Source organism: Siniperca chuatsi, linkage group LG22, assembly GCF_020085105.1.
Source record: "Siniperca chuatsi isolate FFG_IHB_CAS linkage group LG22, ASM2008510v1, whole genome shotgun sequence".
Classification (NCBI taxonomy): Eukaryota; Metazoa; Chordata; class Actinopteri; order Centrarchiformes; family Sinipercidae; genus Siniperca; species Siniperca chuatsi.
In genome coordinates this window covers 4,725,253-4,748,179 of record NC_058063.1, presented here as the reverse complement: position 1 = coordinate 4,748,179, position 22,927 = coordinate 4,725,253, and the positions used below count along the sequence as shown (strand labels likewise).

Sequence of the window (22,927 nt, the reverse complement as noted above, 5' to 3'; positions counted from 1 at the left end):
ATTTTTACATTTCTTTTTGTGTAAAGATTAAACAAAAGACATACAACATGCTAATTAGTGTGCTTTAGAGGTGCTAGTAGGAGTTTTTGGAACTTTGGACAGAGCTAGGCTAGCTGTTTCCCCCTGCTTCCAGTCTTTAAGTTAAGCTAAGCTAATTTCTTCTGGGCTCCAGCTCCATCTTAGTGCACAAACATAAGAGTGGTATCAATCTTTTCATAAAACTCTCTGTTAATCATTGTATTGTCCAAAGTAGTAAACATCCAAAGAAGAAAAACAAAGGCTGAACTTTTGCACAAAAAGATAAAATATTGACCGACATTTTTATTTTGACTTTTCCCATGTTTGCTGTAATCCCTTTTAAATCACAAATCATGATTCTATAGGCTTTTAACAATGACTTCAACATCATAGATTTTACAATAATTTTAAGCGGACATGTAGAACCCTGACCTTTCAAAGTGTCACAAAGCTTGTCAGTTACAGACTTATGAAATGCCCTAAATGCAGAATTGGTCGTACACAGGATAAAAATACAAATTGTAAGGCCTGATGCTCATTTTCGTTCCTGATGGCTCCCTGTTGAATCTGTCTCCAGCTTCTTCTTCCATCTGCCACAGCTGAAGACAATCTCAGCCTGCCGGCCCTTCAGATTCTCCAGTTGTTCCTCCAGGTGGTCGGAGTCATCCACAGTGTTCTCAAAGTCCTGCAGCAGGACCCTGTTCCCAAGCAGTCCACGACACTCCTTCAACCTCAGGTTGTCTCTCTGCAGGCCGTTGCGTGCCTGCTTAGTTCTGGTCAGGAGGTCCCTCTTCCTGGCCACCGTGGCCTCCACCAAGGCCAGCTGCTCTCGCTTGGCCTGGACCTCCATTTGGCTCCAGAACAGCTTCTCCTTTATGTTTGACAGGAGCTGATAAAATACAATACTGACTCTATTACTTATTAACTGAAAATCATATTTTGTGAAACAACTACTGAAATTACTTTGATGCAATCTGTACCTGTGGATTCTTTAACCTACCTCCAAGCTACTGCTGATCTTTTTCTGCATCTTTAATGATTCCTCATTTTGCTTTTCAGTGTGTTTTTTCAGCTCCAGCCTCTCAGCCTGCAACTGCTTAAACTGGAGCTTTAGGGGGTCCCTGGTGTGTTCCTCCCCATCACGGAGCTCTGCCTCCACCCTGTGAATCTTGATCCTCAGCTTGATATGCTCGAGGCGCAGCTTGATCAGTTCGTCCTGCCGAAGCTGCTCTGCTGCCAGGGTTGACTCCACTTTGGCCTGAGCAGCTTGTTTACCCAGGCTTAGCACTGTCACAGCTAAATCACGCTTCAGTGTCACAAATGCTCGCCATTCATTTTCCACCTGTAGACGAAGATGAGACAGTTGAGCCCACTGACCAGTACACCATAACACACACAATCAACACTTATTGGGAAACTGTAGGGTTTTTTGGATGTCATATGAAAAGGCATGCAAGGATCAATGGCATATACTTGCTAAATGTTTCAATTGTATTTTCTAATAAGGGTACAATGGGTTCCGACATGGTTTGAAATTTCACAATTTTTTCCAGAAATTTTTGTTGTATATTGCAAAAAATAGTTTGTTCCTAAAGCATCCCCCTGTTTGCATAGTGCTGAGAGCAGTGTTTACATGGTTCAGTATGCATGTCACATCCACCAAGCTCACTGCATAGCAGCATGTGTACACCCCTTGTACTCCTTTTTCTTAGATAGAAGACCACGTACAGCCACTGAAAACTTTGTTTCAAATCTTAAGTATTTCTCTATAACATAAACTATTATTTACTAAATAAGAAACAACCAAAGTTAAAGTGAAAAACAATACATCCTAAGTAATTATTTATTAACATTTTAACACTTAAAAACCCTGCTAATCTACTTCATCAGGACTGTGTGGGTGTGGTTTGATCAGATTTGATTGATAGTGCTGGCAACATATGCAAACGACCCCACTGTCATCAGATTTAGATTCAAATGTTGCTAAACTCTGATTGCTGCACAGAATATGTGTCATCACCACAGACTGTATAAATCATGGACGTAGTGTCTGTGATGTCACCCATAGGTTTCTGAAGAGCCAGTGTGAAGCTCAAAATGGCCACGTACTTAGTTATGCGTGCCTTAATATAATTTAAACGGGTGAGTTATAAAAAAATTCACCCCCATAACAGTTATCATGAAGGGGGAAATAAGCTATAGAGACCAAAATCGTTTTTGGGCATTTTAACATGGGGCTCTATGGGGACTGATCGCTTTTGAAGCCAGCCTCAAGTGGCCCTTTCGAGGAACTGCAGTTTTTGGCACTTTGGCTGCGTTGGCTTCATTTTTAAGCCCCAGAGGTTGCTGCTTGGTTATCATCTTTTTCCAACGGAGCCCCACCCACTTCAAACCAGTAGAAGAGCAAAATCAAGATCAGAAATACAGAAATCTCTCATGTGAAATAACCAAAACTGTCTGGGCAGAAAGTAGTGTGTTCATGTAGGACACCATTTTTTGTCCCCTGAGATATTTCTGCAGCTGTCTCAAAACCATCTGCAATTGATTTAATTTTTTTGCAACTGTGAGTACTGCCTCCATTTCCTTTATCTGTTGCATTGTGGTATAGTGGTGTCCATCAACAGCACACTCAGCATTTTTTTCAGTAGGGATAGTGACTGTGAGTGTACTCAATTTTGCTATGGTAAATGGACTGCATTTGTATAGCACCTTTCTAGTCTTCTGACCACTCAAAGCACTTTACACTTCATGTCAACATTCACCCATTCACACACACATTAATACACTGATGGTAGAGGCTGCCATGCACGGTGCCAACTGCTCATCAGAAAAAATAACTAATGCACATTCACACACACACACACACACACACAGATGGCACAGCCTTCGGGACCACTTTGGGGTTCAGTATCTTGTCCAATAACACTTCGACATGCGGGCTGGGGGAAGCTGAGGATCGAACCGCTGATCTTCCGATTAGTGGACACTAATCTAAGCCATAACCGCCCCCTATAGAATTTTTTTAAATTACACTTCTGCCAAATGTTGCCTCTTGTAAGCTATGCATATACTTCAGAAAGATTGTTATAGTCACTTTAGTTGGCAATACTGCATTGATATACTAATATATCGCCTCTTAGGTTATTAGTCTTAAAAAAAACTTTTATTAATGCTAGCCCTAATTTTATTTCTCCAGTTCCAATACTGCTTATCTGTTTTATTTCTTTAGCTTGTTCTATTTTATCTTGTTTTATAATTTTTCATTATATTTTATATATTTTAACAAAACTTTTGTGCACTTTCCAACATTTTTAAATAGGAAATTATCCAATTCTTTTAAGCAAATTTGTAGAACAATGTAGAAAACCTTCACAGGCTCTAACAATAAGACCAACCATGTCCAACTTCTCTTGGGACTGTAACCTCAGCGTCTCTGCCTGCTGCTGAGCAGCCTCTGAGTCAGCGGCGAGCTGCTGCTTCAGGTCAGTCAGGAAATGATTGTACTTCTTATACTCCTGCAGCTGCTCTGACACCGGCATCTCCCTCTCCAGCTGGGCTTCGTCTCCGGCCTTCTTGTGGAAATATTCTGCCAGTCTCATCTGCAGCTGGCTGCTGTGTTGGCTGGCTTTATCTCTCTCCTCACACCGCTCCTGGAGGAGCTGCAAGTATTCTTCGTAGTTGATGTCTTTGTCTGCAGGAGCAGCAGTGGATTCCTCTTCTTCAGCCTCATTGTCCTCCTCTTGTGTTCGACTGGTGTTCACTCTCTCCGGAGTCTCAAGATGCAGTCTGGAAGGTCCATTGTCATCATTGCTGTTTATCTCAAAAACAACACTCTCCTCATAGAATATTGGTTCATTGACTTCATTTATCTTTACATCCAAGTCTTCACTTGTGGCGATGTTATCCACACCAGGGAGCTCATTTCTACCGATCTCTTCTGCCTCAGAGGTGGCTGCTTCTTCAACAGGGGCCTCTTCAGTGGATTTCATACTTTCAGAGTTTTCTTCATCATGATCTGATGCAACTATTTCAGCTGGGACACCTTCTTTTTCATTTTCATGAACAGTAATAGGATAATTGTCCTCCTCATCGGAGGAATCTGCTGACACCACCCTCTCTGTGTCATTCTTCTCCTCATTTTCTTCATTTTCTGGTTCTCTGTCCATTTTTCAATAGAAACATAAAACCCAGAAGTATTATTCAATTTGACTATAGCTATAAGGTTCGTGCACTTCTCTAGTCAATGAAACTGTTCGTTTTGTTTCGGTTGTCCTGGAAACTGGAATCGGGAGCCAATCAGAGGCGCCCTAACTCCTACTCATTAATATTAACAAGCAGGATGTGAGTAGGTCGCGCTGCGAGGCTCCAGGTGCGCAGGCGCACAGTTCTGCCTGCAACAACAAGAAGCAGGAGCCAGGCAACATGGCCGACCTGGGGAAGAAGTACTGCGTGAACTGCCTTGCAGATGTTACAAACCTGCGGCTTCGCTGCACTGACTGCCCCGATATCGAGCTGTGCCCGGAGTGCTTCTCGGCGGGCGCAGAAATAGGTAACCACCGGAGATGGCACGGCTACCAGCAGGTCGACGGCGGTCGGTTCTCTCTCTGGGGTCCCGAGGCAGAGGGAGGATGGACTAGCAGGGAAGAGCAGTCGCTACTCGATGCTATCGAGCAATATGGATTTGGAAACTGGGTACATCACTTTTTAAGTTACTTAACTTAATGTATCTCTACACCATATACGCTTACAAGAATTTCGTTTAAAGTACTTAGAAAATGCAAAGCGTAAAATGTGGCTGGTAACGTTAATTACCTTTATGACAATCAGTTTTTTTTTCGTAGCCTGCTGTGTAAAAGTTGGAGGACTGAGCATTAAATACGAGTGGGATATAAGCTATGTGACAGTCCCACAAAATATATATATATTTTTTTACAATATTACATTTTATATTAAAGGCACGACAAGGCGTTAATGGTATGTCACAATAAGAATAAAAGTACGGTAGTAACCAAAAATATGAGTGCATAGTGACTTTAAGTCTTCAAATAGACAGTTAGTTATTAGCCTAATACATGGGAAAATGCGTTACAGCAGCCAACTCACATCAGTCAACATATGGACACTCCAGGAGAAACATAATAAATAATATTTGAAAAATGTAAGGAGTAACAAACTAAATTATTTTACTAGGAACTCATCTAAACTTAAACTAAACCACAGGCCTACTCTAAATGTATGCAATTTCTAATAATGATTGGTAAAATGCTGTACAGTCAGTTATAGTGTTAGTGTGGTTAGGTAGTTGTAACCTGTTACCTTAGTGGAGGGTAACCCTACCATTTTATATACACCACAAACCAAGATCAATCACTGTAAATTAAATGTATGGCATACATCACATTCTGTAGCACAAGACTAATGTAAGCTTTATGAAAACAGTGTCTTTTCATTTTAAGTCTGGTTTAGGGTTGCAACTAACAATTATTTTATTTTCTGAAGAATCCGGTATTTTATAATTAAAAAAAAAAATAAAAATTCAACAATTGTTTTAGATATAATTTGTTTTACACATGATCACTGTAGGTAGGGTAATGCTTTATTTTATAGGTCTGTTTAAAAAATATATAAAAATTCCTTGAATACTTGCCACTGAATACTGTCTCTTTCCTTATTGTTGGTATTAAATTGCATATTTCCTTCCTGGAAACTTACTTGAAAATGATTTGTAAATTACGGACCAATAAAATAAAATGCAAAGATATTAAAGACAGAAAAGCAGAAAATCCTCACATTTGAGAAGCTGGGACCAGAAAATGTTTGGCATTTTTGCTTAATGAATGATATCAAAAATGTTGTCAATTTTCTTTTGATTGGCTAATTGATGATTTGTTTCAACACTACTCTGGTTTTTAGTCCAGTAAATAACATTATGAACAGCATACTGTTGTATTTCTTCCACTTTGCTCATTAGTAACAACTTCCTATTCGTGTTGTCTTTCAGGAGGACATGGCTGCTCACGTGGGAGCATCCCGAACTCCTCATGAAGTCATGGAACACTATGTCACTATGTACATCCACGGAAACCTGGGTAAGGCCTGCATCCCTGACAGCATTCCCAACCGGGTGACTGACCACACCTGCCCAAGCGGGGGGCCCCTGTCGCCCAGCCTCACCACCCCTCTCCCTCCACTGGATATCAGCCTCGCTGAGCAGCAGCAGCTGGGCTACATGCCGCTACGTGACGACTATGAGATTGAATATGACCAGGATGCGGAAAAGCTCATCAGCGGGTTGTCTGTGAACTATGACGACGAGGATGTGGAAATTGAAATGAAACGTGCCCACGTGGACATGTATGTGCGCAAGCTCCGAGAACGCCAGCGACGTAAGAACATTGCCCGAGACTACAACCTGGTGCTTGCATTCCTGGGCCGAGACAAGAAAGACAAGGAAAAGGACAAACCAGGAGCGCTGGGAGTCTTAGGCACTGCTGGTGGTGTGGGTGGGGCTGGAGCTGGCAGTGGCATCGTTGGATCAGGTTCCACGACAGCAGCAGGATCAGGTGCTGTTCCAAGTACACCCAAAAGAAAGATCACCAAGGAAGAGAAGGAGCAGCGGGTCAGGCTGCGGGGGCTCTGCCAGTTCATGGCCCATCGGGAATTTGAAGACTTTTTTGAGAACATGCATAAAGAGCGTGTGCTGAGGGCCAAGGTGCGTGAGCTGCAGCGCTACCGCCGCAATGGCATCACCCGCCTGGAAGAGTCTGCTGAATATGAAGCAGCACGACACAAACGGGAGAAACGCAAGGAGAACAAAAGTGTGGTCACCTCCAAACGGGGCAGCGGAGGAGGGGGCGGGCTTGGCTCTGGGATGGGAGGAGGTGGTGGATCTGGAGGGGGAGGAGGCGTTGCTGGAGGGTTGGGGGTTGGAGGTGGGATCAAAGAAGAGAGCAAAGATGGTGAGTTTGCCGCCATCGAGAATCTGATGGGCTTTGAGCTGCTGTCAGACAGGGAGAAGGTGCTGTGTAACTCTCTGAACCTCAGCCCAGCACGCTACCTGACTGTCAAAACCATCATCATCAAAGATCACCTGCAGAAAAGGCAGGGCATCCCGGCCAAGAGCCGGCTGCCCAGCTACCTAGACAAGGTCCTCAAGAAGCGCATTCTTACCTTCCTCACAGAAAGTGGCTGGATATCCCGAGACGCCTCTTAGCGATCCATCTTTGGTCAGGAAGTAATTAAGTTGATAATAAGTAAGTTGGTGATCGCTAATAGCTGATTTGCTATAAGCTCCGTAGGCAGTAGGGCAAAACTACTAGTTCAAAGGTGACCTTGTGAAATATGTACATTGCAAAGAAAGAAGACTGACCTGTTGGAAAATAGTTTATTTTCATACCAGGGTTAGGAACAAAAATAAGCCTATATTTTTACATTTGGAAAGGGACAAGGGTGAAAAACAACTCTGTGGGTTCAAAGAACTTTGTATCTATATTGTTACTACATGATGATAACTACAATGCGAACAAGTATTACATAGTTGCAGAGAGATTTTAGTGTTATTGCAACAGGTTAATTGAAGATGTCTATGGAGAAATACTATTTTAAATCCAGACAGAAACAAGGCAAAAGCCATTTCATGCTGAAAGGAAGGGGAAATAAGAACATTACATTTCCTGGAAATGTTTAAGAGTAGTATTTTTTTGGGTGAATGCTTGACAGCATGGCACTGATGGGTGACAGAAATGATCATTGTTGTGGTTGTAGATGTTTTTAAGGATTTCTCAAACTCAAAACCTAATGTGGTCAACTTTGTTAGGTGTTTCATCAGTTAAAGCTGGATTTAGTAGCCAGCAAGAGCTAGCTATTTGAATATTCTAACATTTTAAAGCTTTCATTTCCTGGAAATTGTCATGCACCATCAGTAAACTCTGAATTCTGTGACCTATTTTTTCCTTCTTACTGCCTACAAGGGAAGGAAAAGAAGAAGGCAGCAGGGTTCAAGCATCTTCTTGCTTTCTCTGGACTGAGCACTTCCTGCTGCCTGAAGGCAATTTCTACCAGAGTCCGACAGAAATGTATAGGTTGACATAGAGCGAGACCGATAAATCAGCCAGGCAGATATATTTGCTGATGTTAGCTTATCACTGATATATCAGTATTGGCACATATTTTGGCCAATAAGTAAAAAGAAATGTCGGTACAGAAATGCCAAAGAATATGTTAAGAGATCATTTAAAATAAGTGTTTCCATTACATTGTCTGTCCACCAGAGAGCGCTGGCAAACCAGATGCTACCTGCCCCTTTTGGCAGCTTATCATTTTTCGTTACTTATCGTTTTTCAAAGGTAACTTCACTTTGTCTTGAAGGCTGAAATATAACAGCAGCACTGATCACTCCTTCTCATTTTCTTGCTTTTTCTGCAAGCCAAGCTGAGCAGTGGCCATCGGATTATTTATATGTAAATTAAGTTATTGAATTGGCTGTCATTTCACGGCAGGAGCTCTACAATCACAGAGAAGAAAGGCATGTGAATGTGTGGATGTTACCAAAGTGGAATATGTACTTGATTCATATTCTTTTCCTCTTCATTGCATCTATAAGTGTTGAAAATTGGCCTTTTTGGGGGGGAAATGCAAGTCATAAGTGGCACTGGTTGTGCAGTGGTAGGCGTTGCCTTAAAAGTAGAGCTTTGCCCCTTTTTTGTGGTCATCGAAGAGGAATGGCCTCCTCTTCATTGTAGATTGTGGATCAACTGTGGAGGGTGTAAATGTTCTGTTATGGTCAAAATCAGTCTTTCTTAGTTATATTTCATCAACGTGGTGCTCCAAGCCATGTACCATTCTAGTCAAACACTACAGCTGATTTAAAGGATAACTGGCTATATTCTATAATTCTCTTATTGTCAAGAAAATCCCATCAAAAGACCAAAACCAACAATGAATTGATTTTACTATAAAATATTGTCTGGTTATCCAGAGCCTGATATCTAGTATTCTTCTGTGCCATAGAGCTCTGTTGTTGTCTAAAAACTATTAAAAACACTGTTGCACTGGGTGACATGTTACTTCAATACCATGAACACATGTAGTTTATTTTGACTCAATCCCAGATACACCACCCTGCTCGCTAGAGCACCAAATGTGGATTAATCTGTGGCTGAAAATAGTCCCTAACAAATGCACTTTTTCCTCCTGTTTGAGTAATGTTTGGTTAAAAACTACAGTGACCAGCTGTTTTAGGAAATTAATGAGCCTTTTTAAAAATATAACTATATATTTTTAAAAAATAAGTATATAACTATATATTCATTCTATATACTATACTATATATTCATTCATTCAAAATATAACTATTTATTCATTCTTCTAGATTTACGTCTTCCATAGGAACCAATGGGCTTGGGGCCACAGACAGAGAGGGGAAGTTGGAAAGTATTAGGAGGTGGACTAACTTTTCTTTTCATGGGATTTGTTGACAATAAGAAAAATATTTAATATTACCAGCCTTATCTTTTAGTACCCCTTCATCTAAGTGTTTTTCAGTGAATTCAGCTTTTGTTTTGTTTCTTGACTCTAGGCCTTAGTGATACATGATTTAGAGAACTGCTGACCTAAATTATGTGGAAAACATTTATGATCATCTTTCCAACATTTATAGTGCATCACCTCCAGTACATAGATTAGTTTCTATGAGCATCTTATTGGTATTGTAAAATAGATAAGCATTTTTCAGGTCAACAGTCAGCTCAGAAGGCCAAAATGCCATCAGAACCAGAATGGGGTAGAAAGGCATCGCTAATTTCCAGGCTACAGACCAAACAGCGATGACATAGAACTTTCAGTTGAATTTGATGGTTCTCCTTTGTTTGAATATCACCTTTTGTTTATTCCTTTAGATAGATATGGATTGTGATTTCTTTTTCAAGGATTTATTTCAGATTTTGTGGCGTCATTATTAAATACATTGTTTCAAAATGTTGTGTTTCGGTGTAAATGTCTCAAAGGAAAATATGCCAATTGTTTTGTTTTTTTTCCCAGTGGGGGGGTGGGGTGTTTTTTGTAAGGGGGATTTTGTTTACTTTATATCACCAAATGTAAATAATTTTGTAAGATAAATTGGAAAAAAAACTATAATTACTGACTTGTGAAATGTACAGTATTTTGTGTCATGGAAATTTTTATAGCTTTTGTAATAAAAGAAACTGATTTTGGATTACAAAGAAGCATTTTCTGAAGATTTGGGTGTAGTGATGGCATGCTGTCTTTAATCTTGTTACTGGTCTGATTCTGTTGAGCTGTTTTGTTGTCCCGATACTTTGTTGTTGCACATGACAAGGTATGTATCGAGATGTATTAAAAGTGCAAATACGTTATCATTCTAAATAGTCCTGTTTCCTCTTCAATAATTTGCAGAACTTGTGAACTTTAAAGGGAAAAATTAACCATATCAAAACACAAAATGTCAGCTTTTGTTGTCAATAAGAGTGACAATGAGAGGGCTTGTTACTCAAGATGCAAATGTGGACGAAGTCTGAAGAGTTACACAAGAGCAGCATGATAATGAGGTTACATTGTTTACAATGTTTTCATTCAATATTATTATAAATGGAAAAAACTACAGAATTTAAGAAAGTAAGAAATGGAACAGATTAAAATAGCAATTTGAAAACCTGTGACAAAAATAAAAAGTGAAAAAAAGTAAAAGTGAAAAATTACAATGGTAAAGAACAAGAATTATGAAAATTAAAATTCCATTTTCTGTTTTCATTTAGTTTCAGTTGGTAAGAAATACAAGTAGACACGACCCATTCGAAACAAATGAATAATTGCATTTTAAAAACAAATTCCATGAAAAGACCAAAACATGATGGTGACAAACACTGTATCACTATAGACGTTTGTTGCAAAACCAGATAAACAAAAGGGTGAAAAAAAGACCAAAACCAACAATATAATACCTTCTGACTTCCCTAGCCCATTGGTTCCTGCTGAAGACGTAAATCTTTTGAAACGGCGCACAAATATATAGTTTCATTGAAGAAATTGAAGGTACAGTATTTAACAATAGCATGCTCCAGAATGGATGTTTGAGAACAAGACAAAGGGGCTAAGCGTAGGTCTTAGTTTATTCTTATATTAATCCTTAACTATTAGATATCACACGTTAACTGTCTTTAAAACTTTTTAAAATTTGATTTATTTAGCGCCAGTTCATGACAGAAGTTATCTCATTGCACTTTTCCTATAGAGCAGGTCTAGACCATAGTCTTTATTATATTAGTTACAGAGACCCAACAAATCCCACCAAGAACTTCCTTTTAAGAGGCAGAAACCTCAAGCAGAACCGGACTCAGGGTGGGTGGCCATCGTCCACTGCTGATTGGGTTGAAAGAGAATGAGAGAGAGAGAGCACGAGAAAAGAGAGCATACAGTAGCACAATGCAAATTGGTAGTGCTAATATTAATATTAATAAAATAATAGTAATAATAATGATAGGAATATTAATTATAATAATAAGACTAATAATAATAATTGTTGTAGTGGGTGTTAAGCAGGAACATGGAGGCAGTAGGTGGCATGCAATCATAGATCCAGACTCTGCAGCTCTGACGGCAGAAGTGCGTCCTGAAAGTGACAGAAGGAGAGAGGAGAGGAACCTACCCTGCAACCCTGCATTCTGGGAGCACAGTGTTCTAATGGTAGGTATTATGAGCTCTTAAAGATATGATGGTACCTGACCATTAAGAACTTTGTAGGTAAGGAGAAGGATTTTAAATTCTATTCTGGATTTTACATGGAGCCAGTGCAGAGAAGCTAATATTGGAGAAATATGATCTCTTTTCCTAGTTCTTGTGAGTACACGTGCCGCAGCATTCTGGATCAACTGGAGAGTATTAAGGAACTTACTGGGGCAGCCTGATAATAAGGAATTGCAATAATCCCGCCTAGAATTAACAAAAGCATGGACTAGTTTTTCTGCATCATTTTGAGACAGGATGTGCCTGACTTTTGCAATGTTACGTAGGTGAAAAAAGGCAGTCCTTGAAGTTTGTTTTATGTGGGACAAATCCTGATCAAAGATGACTCCGAGGTTCCTTACGGTGGTGCTGGAGGCCAGGGCAATGCTATCTAGAGTAACTATATCTTTAGATAATGAGTTTCGGAGGTGTTTGGGGCCAAGTATACTAACTTCAGTTTTGTCTGAGTTTAACATTAGAAAATTGCAGGTCATCCAAGTTTTTATGTCCTTAAGGCATGCTTAAAGTTTAGCTAACTCATTAGTTTCATCTGGCTTGATCGATAGATATAATTGGGTATCATCCACATAACAATGAAAGTTTCTGGAGTGTTTCCTAATAATATTGCCTAAAGGAAGCATATATAAGGTGGGTTATGACACAGAAAAGGAGTAGCTTAAGTACCTTTATTGCCTCCATGAGCTGTGTCACAGTCACTGCTGCAGCTGCTATTGTTGACCGTGTTGGTGAGCGAACCAAACTACAATAACCAATTTTCTTTTTTTTTCAGAACACCAGCATGAACTTAGGTGTCTCTTTCAGCTCACGCAGTACATTTGCCTCATGTCTCTCCCTTCGTGGCTTACAGTTTGCAAACCTCTGCACTAGGGTTAGTGGGAAAATGTTTTTAAAAAATGTTTTATTTCAAGATGTGTAAAACACAAACACTAAACCAACACGTATGGAAGCATATACGGAACTATATTCAAATGATAATGTAAACTTGAAAATGAAAATGTACTTACACAACAGCATCACAAATTTTCCACATATGTATGTGTTATTTGAGTAAAATTGAAAATGAAATAATCCAATTTTCATTTTCAGATACTTATATGACCATTTTAAAATGAAAATGGAAACGCTGTTTGACATTTAATTTTGAAAGTTGTAACCCGCTGTACAGTGGACAATATTTAAATGTTAATTCAAATTTGAAAATGTGAATGCAATATAAGCAATGTAACCTGATTTATCAATTTTACAAGCAATATTTAAGTCAAAATGTCAAATTAAAACTGCATTTGACATTTCATTTTCCAAGACTTCACCTGCTGTACTGTGGACAATATTGAAAAGCAATAAGCGAAACAGGGCCCCCAGTCTTTGTATTTACATGTCACCAAGCTCTTTTGGGGTCAGCAAGAAAATTAAAACGTAATCTGTCAGTGCTCTCATCAAGGCGGGTCTTCTATTAGGATGTCACTTGGTTGAACATCTGTTGCTTTGTTCAGGTGCATAGTCCTGGAAGACGGATGGGCCTCACTGACTACAGGCTTACTGTAGAAAAACACAACTTTATAACTGTATTCACTGATTTTGGTGAAACTAGCGATATGGGGCACTGAATTTGATAAATGTATAGTTCGTCAGACCACAAATGAGACAAGAATTAGGTTTCTGGAGGCCGAGCCTTACAGATTACTGTAAAACTTTGTTCACTGATTTTGGTGAAACTGGATGATAATAATACTTTATTGGCAGATCGATCCATTTGCAACGTCACAGAGATAATATTTTATGGAGAAAATATGTTCGGGTTTTCCCTCTGCTGTCCTCCGGCTGCTCTGCCTCAACTCTCGGTGATTTGCGGAGTTTCCTGATGGACAGATAGCTTCTCTTGTTGCTAAGTAACCGCTAACTGCTGCTTATCTAGTTAGAGGCTCTGTTAGCTGATTCTGCCCGGACTGGGAGCACAGAGCCCCAGCTGAGTGATGTTGTTTAGACCGCTAGGACTCTGACTCTGGGGACGACAAGGACAAGATAACGTTACCGAGGTGCTTTTCTTGCCGGGTTTTACTCCTGGCACCCCGGGTCTGACCACACTATAACCCCCGCTCAGAACTCCGGAGGTGGGCACTGATGGTACGTGTCCACAGGGGCGTTTTTGGACGCGAGGTGTCGCGCCGCCTTCCAACATTGGTCGCTTGATAGGCGTGCCACTAGATGTTACAATAAATGATAGACAAGTGCTCTGCTTCCCTGAAACACAACAGGAAACACTACCTGGCTGCACCTGATTGGACGAACGCTTCACTGCGCTGTCTGCTCCCAGATTTCAAACCGGACCAACATGGCGGCTCGTTTGGAAACATTCTCTTATATTATGAAAATTGTTAACCGAAATGTGTTTCAGAAAACATTTGAGGCGAGAAATAAGCCATGTAGTTGCTGAATCTGTCTTCATTTTAGATCGACAGTGGTTAGTTTAAAAGTTTTTCGGGAGTTTTCCAGAGGCGGTGAGTCGTGCTGGACGCCCCAGATTTGCATAAAGTAGCCTAGATTCAACTTTATGCAAATGAGGAACGGCCAACGTGACGCTGCCAGAATGCACTGCAGGGCTTTCTACATGAACAATGAATGGAAACCGTGCAAATAATGGATCCTGTGTACACGTACCATGACTGATGCCCGACCTCTCTCTCGTTCCTCTACTGCTTGACGCCCCACTTGTCCCCGCCGTGTCTTCGTTGTCCCCAGAGTCAGAGTACTGGTCGGAGCCGCTGTAAATCACTTCAGTACTGTATTCCATGTCGGCCCTGAAAACATCCTCTTGGCGATCCAAAGCTCCTGAGCTAGCGGTGTGCTCCCAATCAGGGCAGAGTCAGCTAATTGAACCGTTAACTAGTTAAGCTGCAGTTAGCGGTTACTTAGCAACAAGTGAGTCATCCGTCATCTGTCCATCAGGAAACTCCGCAAATCACCGAGAGTTGAGGCAGAGCAGCTGGAGGACAGCAGAGGGAAAACCAGAACATATTTTCTCCATAAAATATGATCTCTGTGACGTTGCAAATGGAGCTGCTGTGATGCAAGAAACATATCAGACTCGCTCTGCCAAAGTATCATTATCCAGTCTCACCAAAATCAGTGACTAAAGTTGTTTTTGTAATCTGTGAGGCTCGTCCCCCGGAAACGCTGCGGCGTCTATAGTTTTTTTAAACCCAATTCTTGTCTCATTTGTGGCCTGATGAACAGTAAATTCATCATATTCAGTGCCCCATATCGCTAGTTTCAGCAAAATCAGTAAATACAGTTATAAAGTTGTGTATTTGTGCAGTAATCCAGTAGCCATTGAGGCCCACCTTCTCGCCTTTCGGCCTATGCACATGAGCAAAGCAGCGGATGTTCAAGTGACTGAACTAACTGAAGACCCGCCTTGATGAGAGCAGTGACAGATTACATTTTCATGCTGACCCCAGACGAGCGCGGTGACATGTAAATGCAACAGACTGAGGCGCTGTTTCACTTATAGCATTTGAATATTGTCCACTGTACAGCAGGTTAAGTCTTTGAAAGTCAAATGTCAAATGCAGTTTTCATTTTTCATTTTCATTTTCCATCAATTGTCAGAAAATTGCATTTTCATTTTGACTCAAATATTGCTTGCATAAATGGAAAATCAGGACACATTGTTGATATTACATTTTCAAATTTGATTTAATATTTGAATATTGTCCACAGCAGGTTACAACTTTGAAAATTAAAAGTCAAACAGCTGTTCCATTTTCATTTTAATATGGTCATAGAACGCCCATGTATGTGAAAATGAAAATAGGACTGTCATTTTTACTCAAATAACACATACATTTTCAAGTTCACATTATCATTTGAATATAGTCCCCAAATATTCTTCCATAAACACGCCTTTCAAAGTTGATCAGTTTATTCTGTTGCTGTGACAGTTTGGACAAAGGTCCATAATAATTATTCTTAATTATTCTAATGGTTAAAGATAAAGCTGTTACATCACCGTCCAGCACTACTGGCATACGGAAATTACAATAACTGGCTTACCGGAGCCTGATCACATCCGAATGAACAAGAGAAAGATGTTTTTACCATAAAGGCTTTGGGTTCTCAACCTTTCTTCAGATCCTCAAGAACTGTTTCTTGCTTTATTTACAGAATTAATTTAAACCTCACTAAGAAGAAAAGACAACTGAGCAGCTGCAGCAGTTCAGAATCAGAACTATTCAATTTGTGGATATATTTCACATCATAGCTCACAACACAAAAAATTTAGAGGAGTTTATGATCACTTGTTAATGTTTTTGCAAAACATCATATTTCACCTTAATTTCTTCCAGTAACATTTATGGCTGCAGGATACAGGATACATAAAAGCCTGTGCCTGTGATCTGGTGAGTTTTTTTTTTTTTTTTTTTTTTTTTTAAGCAATCTCTGACAATAACAGACTCTGAAATGACTCACATGACTGATGACAAACTGAAATTTTACTGTAAAGACTGTCCTGTGCCAGGCAAAGTGTTATGCATCTGTTAAAAACTGGTGGATATTGTTCAGATACAAAGTTCAGTTCAGTTGGGTTCCCATCTCTGTGAAGCCCCTTAGGGTGGGGGTACTGCAAGGACAGGCTTGCGGGAAAAGCGTGGAAGGGTGCCTTGACCAGTCTGCTATACCTGAGGTCATCCATCTCCCCGGCAACAAAACAAATCCCACTTTGTCATAGTTACATCATCATTTCTATGGGGCTTTAGCCACACCCACCAACGCTGGCCTGAGGGTGCGACCGTGAAGCTTGTAGCCCACTTTGGTTACTATGGCAACGGTACCAGGCTCCTTGCCCTCCACTGGGGCGTGAAAGAGGGCCTCGTGCTCGTAGGGGTCGAACTTCTGGCCATCTGGGTTGAGCTTGACCAGGCCGTGCTTGGTGAACACCTTCTGGATCTGGACCTCGGTCATCACCAGGCCATCGTACAGGTTCTTCAGGTGAGGGTTCTGGCTTGTCACCTCCTCCTTGGGCACACTCTCTGTGGCCTTCTCCAAGATGTCGGCCACCTCCAGCAGGTCCTTACAGAAGCCCTGGATCCCTGGTGATGGAAGGAAGTTAGAACATTATTCAGCATACTATAAATTACTGACTTTGTATCATAAATATTATGCATCTATATTGTCTAGTCACACAGTTTTCCACATGACACTTAAAGTGAGACTACGAAACGTATATGTTCTTCTACATAACCCTAACCCTCTTTTAAGCAACCCAATCCCTCTATAACTATAAACTGCTAAATAGTGGCCTCAAGTGACAATTACAATGTTACATTGAATTTCCCTTAATTTTTCACAATTTTCTTAAGTCCGTTGCTTTAAAGACAAGTGAGGTACGGTGTGTTTACTTCTTGGTTTACTTTTGTGAAAAAAAAAGTTCTATGACATGCTAACATGTAGTGTAGCAGTGGCATTGGTAGAGAAAAGCCACGAAGTCAATGAAATGACTGAGTAATGTCAGTTACACAACAAGTTTGCTAACAGCCACCATAAGCCACCGGTCATACCAGACCACGTAAGGCTGTACAGCAAAACCCCTGAGTGTATTGAATTTAGCAAGGGTGTGTTTTACTGATAATAAATTCAAGATGGTGATATTTCTTCTTTCAAAAGGTTACATTGTATCTTTTAAAGTCAGAATTAGGCAGTCATTTAGTACTGTATGAAGCCACAAAGACCCACCTAACTTATTCAGTGACAAGCAAAGTGTGGGATAATGGAGAATTAATATGCTATAACAGTGTTGAACAATTTAGAAAAAAACAAACAAAAAAAAGGGCAAAAAAACTCAAAGACACACAATTTAGTCAAAAAGGATAAAGTTGCCCATTTGTGACATCTAGTGGTTGGAACATGCAACTGCAGAATATTTTATCTAGAACAGATATTTTCAGCAGGAATTATTCATGGTAAAGCCTATGTTAGGTGGTGGATCCTGTTGAAATGTTGAAAACCGGCAGAGCTAAAATGAAGAGTATAATTTACCGTATAATTTAGCATCTTCTATCATGTTCTGACTCCTCCTCCTGAGGTTCTCTGTGTCTGCTAAGGCCCGCTTGTACTTTCCCTGGAAACATGGTAGAAACAGTACACCATGCTTAAAAACACAACATTATGTAATGAAGCTCAGGGCTACAGTTACCATGTATGTTAAGTACTTTTGTAAAGATGGTATTGATATAAATGGAGCTCCTAAATTCAAACTGTTGTAAACATGTCCTCTATTCACAAACGAATACTGTTAGTTGTGTGCAGGCACATTATATAAGATATTATTCTAAGACCTTCAATTTGAGATATTGTTAGTTTAGCTTAAACATAGCATTCTCTCATTGGAAATGACCCTGTGTGCAAGCCAACTCTGACTTACTGTCATGTCCTTGAGCTGCTCCTCCAGCTGGGTCTTCGCCTCCATCAGGACTTTCTCTGCTGCACTCTGCTCTGGCTGTTCAGCCTCCTCCTCTGACCTGTGACCATTCTTCTGCTGGGTGGCTGTGCATAACAATCGTGGAGACACTCTGGGTGGGAAGGACACATAATAATAATAATAATAATAATAATAATAATAATAGGTAATTTGTCAAGGGTTGGTGGCTGCCCGCTCACTTGCCTGACTTAGATATGTTCTGACCAATACTCAGACTAAACAACTGATTAGCCTCTAGTGTAGGTGCTCTCACTATCCAGGCTTACATGTGCTATTATTAAAGTCAAACTTTTCTCTGCAGTGTGCTAACTATTTCAGCCAACTTATTCCTTATTCTTTCTCCTCACAGACTGTTTGCCTTCATACCTACATTATCCATCTGTGAGACAAAAAACAACATGTCTAGTGTCTAAGCTTGAACACTGTCAGTTGCATACTCAGTGATGCCAATGTACAGTGCATTCGGAAAGTATTCACAGCGCTTCACTTTTTCCACATTGTGATTTTTTTCCATTTTTAATAAATTTGCAAAGATTTCAAACAAACTTCTTTCACGTTGTCATTACGAGGTATTGTTTATAGAACTGAGGAAAATAATGCATTTAATCCATTTTGGAATAAGGCTGTAACATAATGTGGAAAAAGTGAAGCACTGTGAATACTTTCTGGATGCACTGTATGCAGCCAAATTAATGCAGACATCTGTTAAGATATATTTCCTGGAGCTGAAACGAATAGTCAATTGACTGAAAATGAATCTGCGATTTTGATGGCTGATTATTCATTTGAGTAATTTTTTTAAGCACAAATGGCAAAAATTCACTGGTTCGAGTCTCTCAAATGCAGATATTCTGTTTTTCTTTGTCTTCCATGATAGTAAATTGAATCGCTTTGAGTTTTGGACTTCTGGTTAGACAAAACAAAACATATTAAGAGATCAACATCAACTTTTACAATTTTCTGATATTTTATAGACCAACCATTTAAAATCGACTAATCATGAAAATAATTGTTAGTTGCACCCTAATATTTACAAGAGTTACACCTCATCTATTCATCCATTGCAAAGATCAAAGTCTGTCACATCTCCTTCAGCAATGTCTCAGAAACTGTAAATTGCATTGACATTCAATACTGCAGTTACTATAACAACACTGCATTTGTATACTGCAGTACTGAAAGATAATAGTGCCCTCAACAAAATGACTCACTAAATTGTATGATTATATACAATATTATATAGACAGGTAAAAACCCTGAATAAATGAGTGGAGAAAGATAGCAATGAAAATGGTGTGAATCATGTCATTCACCAGACCTCAACCCAAGCGAACACCTATTGGAGATTTTAGAGGAGGATTTTGATCCCATCAGTAACTACTGTAGTTAAGTATATTTTTAAGGGCCGAGTACAGCGAGACATTGACAGTTGCAGAAGCAGTGTCTGATGTACTGTACACATGTATATAGTTTAAGCCTAATTTGAATGATTTCAAGCAATCATTAAAATCACATAATATAGCTTAAAATCTTGAAATGAGTAAATATAATACATTAAAACAAGAACAACAACTATCCACAAGAACACACCAACAAACATACAACTGTAGCCTAAATATTATTTTACTTATCCAGAAGTCAGGGTATTTTGGTTCTTTGTCCAGACCTGCTAATTGATGGTATCAGACAGCTTAATTAACACTACTGCCAGTAGTACTTACTAAGTATGTTATGCAACTACCCTTTATGTCATTCAATGATAAACGACCACTTATATATAGTATATAGAATATTAAAAGTATAATTTTGTCAGAATCATTTTAAGTAGTATTATAGGCATATTTCATCTTATGTCATCATCTCTCTAGCCAACAGAGTAGTGTGGAGAACATGACGCCAAACTACATTCACAGATTATTAATTTAATGTCATATGAAGCATGGAGTACACGTTCGCTATCAACAAAAGGTCACGTCAAATTATCAGTTTTATGAATGGAGTTTGGTAAGGTATTCTCTCCATTCAAGGAAATACTACAGGAAGTCAACGCATTATAAAACGCAGTTAAGCTAATAAAAAGAATAGCTGAGAACACACACACATCCAAAGTCAAACTCCACATAAACAGCTTGAAAGTTAGCTTAGCATACTAAAATACATCCCTTTCGTCATCATTTAGGCTATGTCACGTTATGTCATCATCCTGTTTCTACCAATGACATACTAACAATGACACACGCTGGTTATGCTTATTTTTATTTCCCAGGTTATCTTCAACACACATCTCAATAGTCAGTTTATGTCTGTATTTTTCACATAAAGATCAAAATTAAGGTCGGTTACGAAAGCTAACGTTGCTAGCTAGCTACTAAGTTACTATACCGTTTCCTGAGACGACAGGAGCTCACCACCCTGCCAAGCCAAGACTAGCATTGCTGTAACGGGCACATTTCAGTTAACAAAGTCGATATTGAAGACTTTTACCTTATTAGTGCAGGCAAAGCTACAAGTGAGTGGCTCTTTCTTACTGCTTGTACACACCAACTCGCCATTTTTCAATGTGCAATATTGTGCAGGTGAAACCTTGTAAGACACGCTAACAGGACGCACAATGATGATGGTAGTAGCGTGAGGTTGAGCCAATCAGGAGTCAGTAAGAAGAACACCTCCCCCAGTTGACCAATCAGATTCAGAGAAGAGTTTGACGACGAGTTGTAGTTTGGTTGCGTTGAAGTTAAAGGTGAAACTTTCACGTGACCAAGGACAGTTAAAAAAAAAGCCTTATCAAACAGAAGGTTACTCATCCCTTGGTTATTCAACTCAAACAGTTTAGTATAGATTCAGTGTTTTAATATTCCTCTGATGGTTAATGTGAAATGCAAAATAAGACTTGCTTTAATTATCAGAATCAGAATCAGAAATACTTGATTGATACAAGAGGGGAAACTCTTTTGTTATAGCTGCTCACTATCATGCCAATGCACACAGGAATAGAAGTACTAAGCAATACAAAGTGGATATAAGTATAAAGCTAAAATAAGTGTAATTACAAAAGTGGATTTACAGGTAGTAATAGTGCAATAATGAGTACTGTCAAGTTAAGTGTAGGAGATTAACCAGATTATTAGACGGTGGATATTGCACAGTAGTAATAGAAGTATAAATAAATATCAGTAAATAGGGAATATTAAACTGAAAACACAATATATTGCACAGGAGTATTAAACAGAGAATATTGCACAATATTTCAAGTATTGCAGTGATGTTAGAGGGAGGAGTTGAAGAGGTTGATGGCCACAGACAGGAATGACTTCCTGTGGCGCTCTGTGGTGCATTTTGGGTGGATGAGTCATTCGCTGAAGGTACTCCTTTGTTTGACCAGCACGTCCTGGAGTGGGTGGGAGACACTGTCCAAGATGGCATGTAGTTTGGCCAGCATCCTCCTCTCTGACACCACCGCCAGAGAGTCCAGCTCCACCCCCACAATGTCACTGGCCTTACGGATCAGTTTGTTGAGCCTGTTAGCGTCCGCTACCCTCAGCCTGCTGCCCCAGCATGCAACAGCATACAGATAGCACTGGCCACCACAGACTCATAAAACATCCTCAGCATTGTCCGGCAGATGTTGAAGGACCTCAGCCTCCTGAGAAAATAGAGGCGGCTCTGGCCCTTCCTGTAAAGCGCTTGAGTGTTCTTAGCCAAGTCCAGTTTATTGTCCATGTGTACTCCCAGGTACTTGTAATCATGTACAATGTCCACAATGACCCCCTGGATGGAAACCGGGGTCACTGGTGCCTTGGCCCTTCGTAGATCTACAACCAGCTCCTTCGACTTTGTTACATTGAGCTGCAGATGGTTCTGCTCACACCATGAGACAAAGTTCCCCACCACAGCCCTGTACTCAGTCTCATCACCACCACTTTACATCCCACCACAGCAGAGTCATCAGAAAACTTCTGGAGGTGGCAGGACTCTGTGTGGTAGCTGAAGTCTGTGGTGTAGATGGTGAAGAGGAAGGGAAAGAGGACAGTCCCCTGTGGGGCCCCAGTATTGCTGACCACGCTGTCTGACACACAGTGCTGCAGACGCACATGCTGTGGTCTGCCTGTCAGGTAGTCAACAATCCAGGACACAAGTGGGGCTCCACCTGCATCGCTGCCAGCTGCTCACCCAGCAGGGCTGGCCAGGTGGTGTTGAAAGCACTGGAGAAGTCAAAAAACATGATCCTCACTGTGCTTGCCGGCTTGTCCAGGTGGGTGTAGATGCAGTTAAGCAGGAAGATGATGGCGTCCTCAACTCCCAGCCGAGGCTGACTGGGAGTTGAGATGTTTTTTGACTTCTCCAGATCTCAGTGGGGACATCGGTTGTCCTGGGCGCCATGCTGCTTGGCTTCAGTGTGATCAGCTGTTCCCTGGTGTAAGCAATGCGGCCAAACAGCTGTTCAGCAGTAGTGCCCTGACCGAGTAGCAGGAGAAGAAGTTTCACGGCGAAATGCCCCCACCAAAACACTCTACTCTCATTATCGTAAAGAGCGTAGTTTAAATTACAGCCTTGGTAGGCGAACTGAACAGGGTCCACGAGGGGTCTGACCATGGGCCGCAGCTGTTCCAGCAATCAGGGTCTTCATTATGTGGGAGGTCAGTGCCACCAGTCTGTAGTCCTTGGAGCCAC

General features: G+C 40.4%; 3 protein-coding genes across 3 annotated transcripts; 1 reads left to right on the top strand and 2 right to left on the bottom strand.

Annotated features, from left to right (window-relative positions):
- Positions 1 to 301: 301 nt before the first annotated feature.
- On the bottom strand, positions 302 to 4,184 carry ccdc96 (coiled-coil domain containing 96). The gene is made up of 3 exons (XM_044184673.1): positions 3,414 to 4,184; positions 1,019 to 1,360; positions 302 to 907 (listed from the first exon to the last, which is right to left on the bottom strand). The coding sequence occupies exons 1-3, from the start codon at positions 4,182 to 4,184 to the stop codon at positions 554 to 556; spliced, it is 1,467 nt and encodes a 488-aa protein (XP_044040608.1). The 3' UTR covers positions 302 to 553.
- A 245-nt stretch (positions 4,185 to 4,429) lies between these two features.
- Positions 4,430 to 10,391, top strand: tada2b (transcriptional adaptor 2B). Its single transcript, XM_044184672.1, has 2 exons — positions 4,430 to 4,710; positions 6,020 to 10,391. The coding sequence occupies exons 1-2, from the start codon at positions 4,441 to 4,443 to the stop codon at positions 7,229 to 7,231; spliced, it is 1,482 nt and encodes a 493-aa protein (XP_044040607.1). The 5' UTR covers positions 4,430 to 4,440; the 3' UTR covers positions 7,232 to 10,391.
- A 5,597-nt stretch (positions 10,392 to 15,988) lies between these two features.
- On the bottom strand, positions 15,989 to 20,896 carry grpel1 (GrpE-like 1, mitochondrial). Its single transcript, XM_044184691.1, has 4 exons — positions 20,741 to 20,896; positions 18,200 to 18,347; positions 17,815 to 17,896; positions 15,989 to 16,868 (listed from the first exon to the last, which is right to left on the bottom strand). Exons 1-4 carry the CDS (start codon positions 20,806 to 20,808, stop codon positions 16,522 to 16,524), a joined length of 645 nt encoding a protein of 214 aa, XP_044040626.1. The 5' UTR covers positions 20,809 to 20,896; the 3' UTR covers positions 15,989 to 16,521.
- Positions 20,897 to 22,927: the final 2,031 nt, after the last annotated feature.